Source organism: Micrasema longulum, unplaced genomic scaffold (assembly GCF_059751315.1).
Source record: "Micrasema longulum isolate JH-2025_06_02 unplaced genomic scaffold, ASM5975131v1 h1tg000184l, whole genome shotgun sequence".
In the NCBI taxonomy this organism is placed as follows: Eukaryota; Metazoa; Arthropoda; class Insecta; order Trichoptera; family Brachycentridae; genus Micrasema; species Micrasema longulum.
In genome coordinates this window covers 174,274-184,165 of record NW_028277389.1, presented here as the reverse complement: position 1 = coordinate 184,165, position 9,892 = coordinate 174,274, and the positions used below count along the sequence as shown (strand labels likewise).

General features: G+C 34.3%; 1 protein-coding gene across 1 annotated transcript; it reads left to right on the top strand.

Annotated features, from left to right (window-relative positions):
• The first annotated feature begins 398 nt into the window (after window positions 1-398).
• Window positions 399-5,285, top strand: LOC148283875 (uncharacterized). The gene is made up of 2 exons (XM_088243059.1): window positions 399-823; window positions 4,242-5,285. The coding sequence occupies exons 1-2, from the start codon at window positions 716-718 to the stop codon at window positions 5,148-5,150; spliced, it is 1,017 nt and encodes a 338-aa protein (XP_088099185.1). The 5' UTR covers window positions 399-715; the 3' UTR covers window positions 5,151-5,285.
• The last annotated feature ends 4,607 nt before the right edge of the window (window positions 5,286-9,892 follow it).

Sequence of the window (9,892 nt, the reverse complement as noted above, 5' to 3'; positions counted from 1 at the left end):
TGTGTGGAGAGATAAGCTTGAATGTTTCTCTTTTATTTATTCAAACATAAACCTTCATTGCGTTGAATATTTTTAATAATTAGGTAGGTCCAACTCTTGTCAAGGTGAAAATTTTAATTTGTTGCTCATTTTCTAACATCGTTGTAATATAAATAAAAGTAAAACCAAAAGAAAATTATTTCCTGGGTTAGATTTGGTCGCGTGGTTTATTTACTTATAAAAAAATATTTCGAGATGTGACCGTTGCGCAAATTCAAATTTTGAAATTTCACATTTGGATACGTTTTTTGAAATGATTTTTTTACGCATTATTTATCAGCGGGAACATCTATGTAATTAATAAAGTAGGTACTGCATTAAATTTGAGAGTTTATTTTCGGATAACAAATTTAAAAGAAGAAGACGCTCGCGTATACGACCAAAAATGACGTTTATTCAAAACAAAAAATACGTCATTCTTGTTTTACTAGTTTGACCGCTTGTCAAAAACTGGATTTCAACGGAAAAGATTAAAATGTTACCCAATAATTATTCTGTTATCATAATTAATATTCATAGTTCGTGAAAATGTTTCTAATCTTCTCCATTGCAAAAATACAGCAGTGAGTTTGTGCGGATCTTGCCACATTCTCAAATGTCAATAGTCAATATGTCCTTATCGACGGCGTAAAGGGGGCTTCTGTGTCTCGAAGGCCGGTTTAGTGAAGATAATACCATGATGCATATAAAGCAGGAGCCTCTGGATGGAACGTCTTCGGACGATGGGTATACCGACCAATCTATTCAACAGACTTCGACTCAAGGTGATTCGACAATGATGGAGGTAAGAAATAATGTTTGATCAACGTTAACCTTCAAACTTTTAGATAGATGAAAAAAGGGTACGTGTAGCTGTTATATTGCTTTAAATTCATTAACATCCATTTGTAATCCATCCTTATTTTTAGTAGGATTATTGGATTACTAAACACTAACACCCAGTTGCCACATTTTCTTCTAAAACATTATTTTTACTACGCTGATCTTACGAAGTACATCATGAACTTTTGACATAATTTGACCAGGGCGTTTTTATTTATTTATTCACTTATAGCAACTCGATAAACTTGAACGACTTCAGAATATTTTCAGGTATATTTCAGGTATATTTTTGGTCTTAGAAAATATGACCACATTTCTGATTATCGTAGGCAACTGAAATGGCTCAAAATTAGACAGCGGAGAGACTATCACTCCCTCTCACTTCTGTTCAATGTACTTCATAGTCCTAACGCTCCTATATACCTGCGTGAAAAATTTCAACGCTTACCAGTTCATGGTTTACCTCTTCGTTCTGATTCTCAAGGAACTCTCTTAATACCCATCCACAATTCCTCTTTCTTCTCTAACTCATATAGTGTCCATGCGACTCGACTGTGGAATCATCTCCCATCCACCATCAAAGTTGTTACTACATTATCTCTGTTTAAATCACGTCTGAAGAAACATCTCCTTTCTCTTCCTTACTCTCCTCCTTTCTTTTTTCCTTTTTCCCATTAAGTAATATTTTTGATTTAACGTAATTTATAAACAAATACATTTATTTCTATTTTTATATATCTTTAGCTTTTTAATCGTTTTTTTCTATTGAATATGTTCTGTAACTTGAATTATAAAAATAAAACTTTTATTTTATTGGTTGGTTGGAAGAAATTTCCATTTGGCAATAAGCCCGCCTATGTTCAAATAACATTATGTACAAAAAGTTAAATAAATTTTTAAAAAAATTAAAAATAAGCAGTTTATTACACATTTTTTTAGACAAGTCCCAACTCCATGGGACTAAAAGTCCTGTGTTGAGTTGGGACGAGTAATTAATTTATTAGTAACTAGTTCTCACTGCTTCAATTCGACCATACAATAATACCGGTAAATCTTACAAAGTATATTATTTTAGTGTATTATAAAAACTAAGAAGTTAACTTTTCAACGTTAATATCTGTACCTTAATGCGGTCACCACTGGGCTCACATGGAACAAAATGTTCAGGATACAAGATTTTGTGATTGCGCAATTTCTAAAACTTCAGAACTAAAGGCGATAATTCCGACGTATAAAGATCTTTCAATGTAAAGTAATGATCATTTTAATAGTTAAAGTACAACAACAACAACAAACCATCACGCCGTTTCCCCGTAAGGGCAGGCAAAGAGGATATAACCCCACATCACTCTATCTTTGCATACAGATCTCGCTTCCTCTACATTCATACATCTTCTCATGCACGCCCGCCGATTATTCTGACTTTTTACATGTCCATCAAGTATTTGGTCATGCCATGCTTTTCTCGGTCGTCCTCTATTTCTGCATCCATCAACATTCGCATGCTAAATATTCTTAGCTGTTCTTTCGCTGTCTATGCCGCTCTACATGCAAAAAGTTTTTTGCTACAAGAAAAAAAATTATCATTTAAAGTAACATTGTTTATCTATTTTAAAACATTTCTTACAATGATATTATTTCTACATTATGATTACTGAAAAATATGACAGATTGCGTGCGCTTATTCCAGCGCAAATTTTTGACAGATAAGTTGTCACTGCTGCCAGATAACGACGCCACTTTCTTTAAGTTTACATCTTTGGACACCGTTAAGACAGGCATCTTTTTACGCCCGCCATATTACGGCCGCTAGGTAATAGCACTGCTTTCCTAGGAAACCATGCTTAAGTAAACAAACAATAAAATGAAACATTTAAGTTTGTAAGAGAAAATTCTTGATGGAAGTTCATTGTAATTTTTTATAGAAATAAAAGACAAGTGATACTTTAATCCACAAATTTGGAATATCCAGTGACTGGTTTCATCGCTTCAGAAATCATAATTGACAGAAATCAAAAAATCAAAGGATGGGACAATTAAAAAAAATATATAATATACAATACTCAAACTCATTAAAATATCATTATATCATCTCATTAGTTAACCTGAAACACTTTGTTAATGATCCTTAAGCCAAAAGAATTAAATTTAATTTATTGTCATATATGCAATTTTGAATCCTCTATCCTTACCTCTGTTTTGTTTAAATACATTGAATTCCTTAATAAAGATGCCTGTCTTGAAGATTTTCCATTCCACTTTTCCAAATTTGTGGATTAAAGGATCACTAGTCTTTTATTTCTATAAAAATATATAATTCATACAGATAATTTTTCAAAAACTGTTAAGAAAAATTATAATATATTTTCACAAACAAACCCATCACGTGAAGACAAAAATTATCTGGAGAGGTGACATGACACTGCATAGAACATTAAAGCATTGTAAAAATCGCCAAAACATGCGTCATTCATACACTATGAAAGAAGTTGTACCGAGGTGCGGAGCTGTTACTTGCTGAATATCAATTTCGACCATATGTAGGATCCTTTTTAGCGTCAGCAAAAACAATAATTGGATACTTGGACACTTACATAGCGTCATAAACGTAATTCAATCCCAACGGTGGCGGCATCTATCCTTTAAGTCCCCGGTTTGGATTCTATTACTTTCATTCATTATTCCATGTCCGCTCCCTGGTTGGAGCATATGGTGTCCACAAAGATCCTCCAAGCCTCTCTGTCGGCTGCCAGCTCCTGTGCATCCTCCCAAGTCAGGTTCGCGCCCCGTAGTTCTGACACAAATTGCCGACGAACAGTCAGCAGTGGACGTCCAGGACGTCGAGAACCTGATGCCTTGTAAAGTAGGCAAGCGTGGTTAAGGCTCTCAGGAGGCATCCGCAGCACATGGCCGAGCCAACCGTATTGCCACCGCTTGATGACAGTTGTCACCGGAGTTTGCTGCGTCCGTTCTCTCATTACTTCATTCCTCACAAAGTCAATTCACCGTACACCCAAGATTCTTCTGAGACACCTATTCTCAAAACTCAGAATTTTGCTGTTTGTTTGCTGAGTAAATATCCAATCTCCTTTATGCTGTTGAATGTGGCGCCTGCTATTCCTAGCCGCACTCCCAGTTCGTTTTGAAAGCTGCCATTTTCTGTTATTTCTTATTACTTAGGTTTGATAATTATTTTTTATACAGGGAAACCCATCCACCATTATTATTTTTACACGATATTGCGTGGATCGTAACCCCCATGTGAAATGGGAGTCAGGCGTATAATTCTTTAATTAATGTATTTCATGGTGGCTAATGTCACTTGTACTTCGTTGTGTTGATTTGTGTCCGTGGTAACTTGATGATTTTATTTTTTACAGGTGTTTGAGATACCTGTAAAATACGAATTGCAAGATATAAAGCAAGAGATAGATTATTCCGACCAACCCCTGGAACTTATTGTAAGAAATAACTGTAGGAAAAACTCTCGGAACGAGAAGAGCGAAGGATGTAATAATGAAATGAAATATGCTGAAAAATTAGTTATTAAAAAGGAATTAGACGAAACAAATGAAATTCAAGTACCATCACCGAGAAACACATCGATAGATAATCTAAATGATTTGCCAGTCAGTTTAACAAATGCTGAAATAACTGGTAAAGTTTCTGTTGCAAATTTAAGCGGTAAAAAATTATATAACTTTCCGCGTAAAAAAAAGCCCTACAAGCGACGGCGACCTAACAAAGATCTCCTGCAATATTCCTACGTATGCGATCTGTGCAATCACGTCAGCAAGCGATTGAGCGATCTCAAATCGCACAAGCTGACGCACATCGAGGACAATCCGTACATTTGCGAAGAATGCGGTTACGCGTGTAGGAAACTCAGCAATCTGAAAAGCCACAAGCAAACGCACAGAGGAATCAAACCTTACACGTGCGATCAGTGCGAGTATTCCAGTAAATTTATAAATAATTTAAAAACTCATAAAATTATCCACAGCGATGATAAGCCGTTTCACTGCACGATGTGCCCTTACACCTGCGGGCGGCCGAGTAATTTGAAAAGACACATGCTGAAGCACTCGGAAGTCAGGACGTTCGCTTGCAACGAATGCAGTTACATGAGCAAAGATATTACCGGACTCAAGGTTCACAAATTAGTTCACACCGGCAAGAAGCCGCACGTCTGTGACGTATGCAAGAGTTCGTATGTCACGGTAAAGTCACTTAATCATCACAAAAAGAAACACTTGATGTCAAAATTAGAAGACAGTATTAAAACATAAATTGTAGGCAGAAATTTGAAATTGTGTAAAGGACAAAGTTTATTCAACAATGTTTTGAGTATGTCAGGATGTTAGTAGACAGGCTGGATTTCCTGCTTAGGTAGTTATTTGGATCTAAATTTGTTGCAACAGAAAGGGAAAATATTTCCGAGAAGGGAATACGGAAGTGTAGGCATTTACAGGGCTTATGACCTGTCATTGGCGGGTTTAAGTGGCCACTTTACACACTGTGCAACATTGTGCCGTGGCGTAGTTGGTTAGACGGCTAACTGTGAAACTGGCGTCGCGGGTTCGATTCCCTTTTTTTAATTTTTTTTTTTCTCAATTGGTCTGAGTGTTGTGTATTTTTCATTACCTCCTTCAATATCCCCTCTATCCCACCTGCTGACAAGCCTCAAAATAGAGGCTTAGCGGGTTATTCCTTTAATAAAAAAATATATTTAAAAAATTTACAAATATTTCCTCAACTCTTCCATCTGTTGACTTTTGTGAAGTATACCAGCCGAAACCTTTATCATGTAGGTGAGATTCATCGGGCTGAATCATTCATAGGCAGAATGGTTAATGTTACACAGTGTGTGAAGTGGCTGGTTAAACTAGCCAATGACAGGTCATAATTCTTGTAAATAAATGCCTATTCCCTTCTCAAAAAGGTTTTCCCTCTCTGTTGCAACAAATTTACATGTAAATTTATTCTTCAAGACAGATAAAAAAGTTTATAAGTACATAATTGTATATTTCTTTTTTTTGTTGATGTATATAATTACCAATTTTCATTAAACAAATAATGTCTTAAAAAGTAGAAATATAATTGCTATTTATTTTATTTTATTTCTCTTGGACAATCTACACTTGTTCCTTTCCACTAACAATATCGTATATTTATATTGGAGATATCTTAAAAGTAACTCCTTTTTTCTGTTTTTTTATTTTGTTCTTTTACTATGGCGTTATGTTTGATAATAGTGCGTATCTTGCCCTTTTTAAACTCCAAATGTACTCATTCAATCTTAACAAATTTAAATATTGTGTGTAATTTTGTACTTTTGTTTATCCAAAATTGAAGAAGATTTTCCCTCATATAGCTTTATGACAAACCGATACTTTATAAGAACAAAAAATTGCCCTGGTTATTAAAAAATATGTTATTTTGAAACCATTAAGAGTATTATAATGATAATCATCGCAAAGTTTGATCTTTTTGATTTTTTACAAACTCCGAATCGCCCGGTAATGTCATACCAGCTTTTTAAACCTGAAAATCAGGTGAGTCGCAAGTTTGTCAATAAATGATAGTTTTGTATCAAAATTGATTAAAAATATAATGTGTTTATGAAAATAATATAACTATTACATATATATTATTTGAAATTTGTATGTATTTTAACTTAAAAATAAAGTTTTGATAGGGGTACCATTATATGTGGTATATGTTTTACTATATATGGTATATATATAAAATATTAAAAAAACAAATTAAACAGTGTATAATGTGAAAAAATTAAATGTTTATATTCTGTACCTTAAAAGATAAACCACTGGAGTCACGTTGAACGAAATGGTCGGGAAACAAAATTTTGGGTTTGTGCAATTTCCAAATAAATATATCTTTCTAACCAAATGAGATCATTTTGGCCAATAAAGAACTTTCAATGTGAATTAATGTTTTTTTTTTTATAATACTACACATTAAAATACTGCAGCTGGTACTGATGCTTTTTTATTATTAAAACAATGTGGATTTAAGATTTTTATTTCATCTAAAAAAGCACTTTTACAATGAACGTTGGCTTTGGTGTTTTGTTTGCTTATAAAATAAATTCTTCAAAACGGCTTAAAGTGGATTCCCAAGTTTTATCTTCTAATGTACAGTATTTATGGTGGAATAGATTTTATATATGATGACATTGATTAATATTTATATATATGAAAAAACAAATCGTTTTTGTAGCACTAATTTAGTGAATCATTAAATATATTATATTAAATTCACTTTGTCTTTTAACCACTTTGTTTTTATTAAACTCATTACAACGACCATCTTTAGTGATAAATTCCCAATTTAACACAGGACTTAAGTCCCGTGGAGTTTGGACTTATGTCTCTAAAAATTCCAAACAAAGTGCTGTAAATAAATAAATACATAACCCTGAAGAAAATGAGTTGGTGCCGAAACTAGTGGGTATAATGAAAATAAATTGGTTAAAAAAAAATATACATACATAATAATATTGATACTGGAAAGGAAAAGGTTACCAAGCGACATGTAGCAACTTACAGAAGAACCAATTAAAGTTTTTTTAATTAAAAAAAAAATCCGGTTAAATTTTCATTTAAATTATGTAGTAATCACGCCAAAATAATACGAACGTATGAGATTTTTTTATTAATTGAAAAACAATAAACTTTTACAGTGTCTTTTCTGTAATGTTGCTACATGTCACTTCGTAAATTTACAGCGTCAATATATAGATATATGCAGTGCTCGATTTCTAAAAATTGAGGTACGGGAACTCTGTTAAGGGCGGACACACCGGGGGGTCTGGGGGGTATTCCATACCCCCCCAGCTAAAGGGGGGTCCGGGGGCCCTCGGAAAATTTTCAAAATTTCAGTTTAAAATTACGCATTTTTAGGCTGTTTTTACTTCTCAGGTAATAAACATACATGTTTATGTATGTAACATGTTAATAAACATAATGAAAAGCAGTAAAACAATACAACATAACTGTTTCAAAAATTGTTCTTAAAATATACTCCAAAACTTCATCATGTTTTCTTCGTATTTGCCTTCTCTTGATCTTTCCTTACTCTTGACAGCTAGCGCCGAGTGGTGTCCAGAAACCAGCCAAGAGTTAACATACTTCTCTGGATCAAACAGTCTAAGAGGAGGTCCATTAATTTTCAAAAACATCAGGCCAGAAACCGTTCTTATGTTGAGTGAAGATCGCAGCGGTGTAATTATTAAGTTCATCTGAGAGAATCCTCTTTCACATTCACTTGATGAAATGGCAACCGAGTCAATTGATTGTTTTACAGGATTGAGGCTTTCTGGTAACTCTCTGGAGTAGATATATTCGCGTAAACCTGTAATTAACTGTCTTTCGTTAAGTTTGAACCTGGAAGCAAGTTTCCTCATTTCATTTACCCCAAAACTTATTGGGAGTTTCGTCGGCCAGGTTTTGGTATCCATAACTTCAAGAGTTGTAGCTAACTCAACATCTTTGTCGTCAAGTAGTCTCGTTTCAATAGAAGTTTTAAGGGCCTCGTAAAATATTTTGGGGTTCAACGGCTGATTGTCTGATCTCCCTTCTTTTGTGTGGAGAGGAACCTCGAAAAAAGACAAGTTGTTTACTGCTTCTTGAGCCATTGTTGAGTAGGACCCTGGAACTGTTTTTCTTTCTTCAAATAAACCAACTGTGATTAGCAATTTTCTGTTCGCATAGTTCAAATCTGCATTCCGATGTTGTAAAGCTTCACTTAGTTCTGAAAGTTCTTGCAAAGCATCTGCCATCAATCCCAGGTCTAGAATGAAATTAGTTTCTGTGATTTTGTTAAGAAGTCCGGAAAAGTACTTTTATCTTTGCTGTCTCTAGACGGGTCATTTGAAGCTTCTTTAAAGTGTTGGACTAATGCTTCATATGACGTCCAAACAGCTGACACAGATCTAAAACTAGATGCCACCCAACGGGTGCTCAAGACTCTTCCAATTTTTAAAATTTCTGTATCCAAAAGAGTTGCACAGCTTCGAAGTTCCCTGCTGTTCTTTGGTGAAGCATGATAGACAACATAGAGTTTGTCAATAAAAGATTTAAACCTATTAACTCCTGAAACAGATTTAATAACGTCTGACACTGACAGCTCAAGTCTATGGTTTGCACAGTGCCAAACAATAACAGAAGGAAATTTCTCACGAAATAATGTTGCAACGCCTTTGTGCTTACCGATCATAGTAGCAGCACCATCACAAGTTAAGCTTGTTAAATTATTACTTAAAAATACGTCAGATATTCCATTAGACCGAAGACAGTTCATCAAAGAGTCAAAAACAGCTGTAGCAGTAACGCCATCTAGTTCTATTAGATCCAAAAAGACGTTAGTGGAGCCACTCATACCAGTTTTAGGCAAAGAACACCGAACGTATACTATTAAACTTGACTTATTACTTAAGGACGTGGATTCATCAATTATCAAACCAAGTTTTGTATCATTCTTAATGATTTCATCTACAAAGGTTTTCTTCATTTCCTTACTGATATGCAAAGCAATTTTAGCACAGGCTTTGTCTGAGTGTAAAATGCGACCCATGTTAATCCCATTTAGTTCTTGCAAATCAATTTCCGTTTCAAAATTGTTAAAAGACTGATTTTCTTTAACAACCTTGTACGCCGTTCGGAAAATTTTCCCCGTTATTTCTTTTTCATGAGAGTTCTGTCTCAAAATAGTTTTCTCCAGTTTTCCGTCTTTACTTTCGGTTAGGATTTCAGCAGCTGCTTTATGACCAGCACTCTCTTTGTGGTCAAAAATCTTTTTCCTTAAAGACGTTTGCTTTTTCTGTTTAGTGTCACCATAACTGTCTATTTCAACATTTGCCCATTCTTTTGAAATTTTCATACCTGTTTTTTTCTTAACAGATAAGATCCCTACTTTTTTACAAGTACTGCATCCTAACTTTCCATTTTTAATTAACAACCAGTGATATTTTTCGCAAAATTCAGTTTTTTGAAAATTAGTCCAACAATCT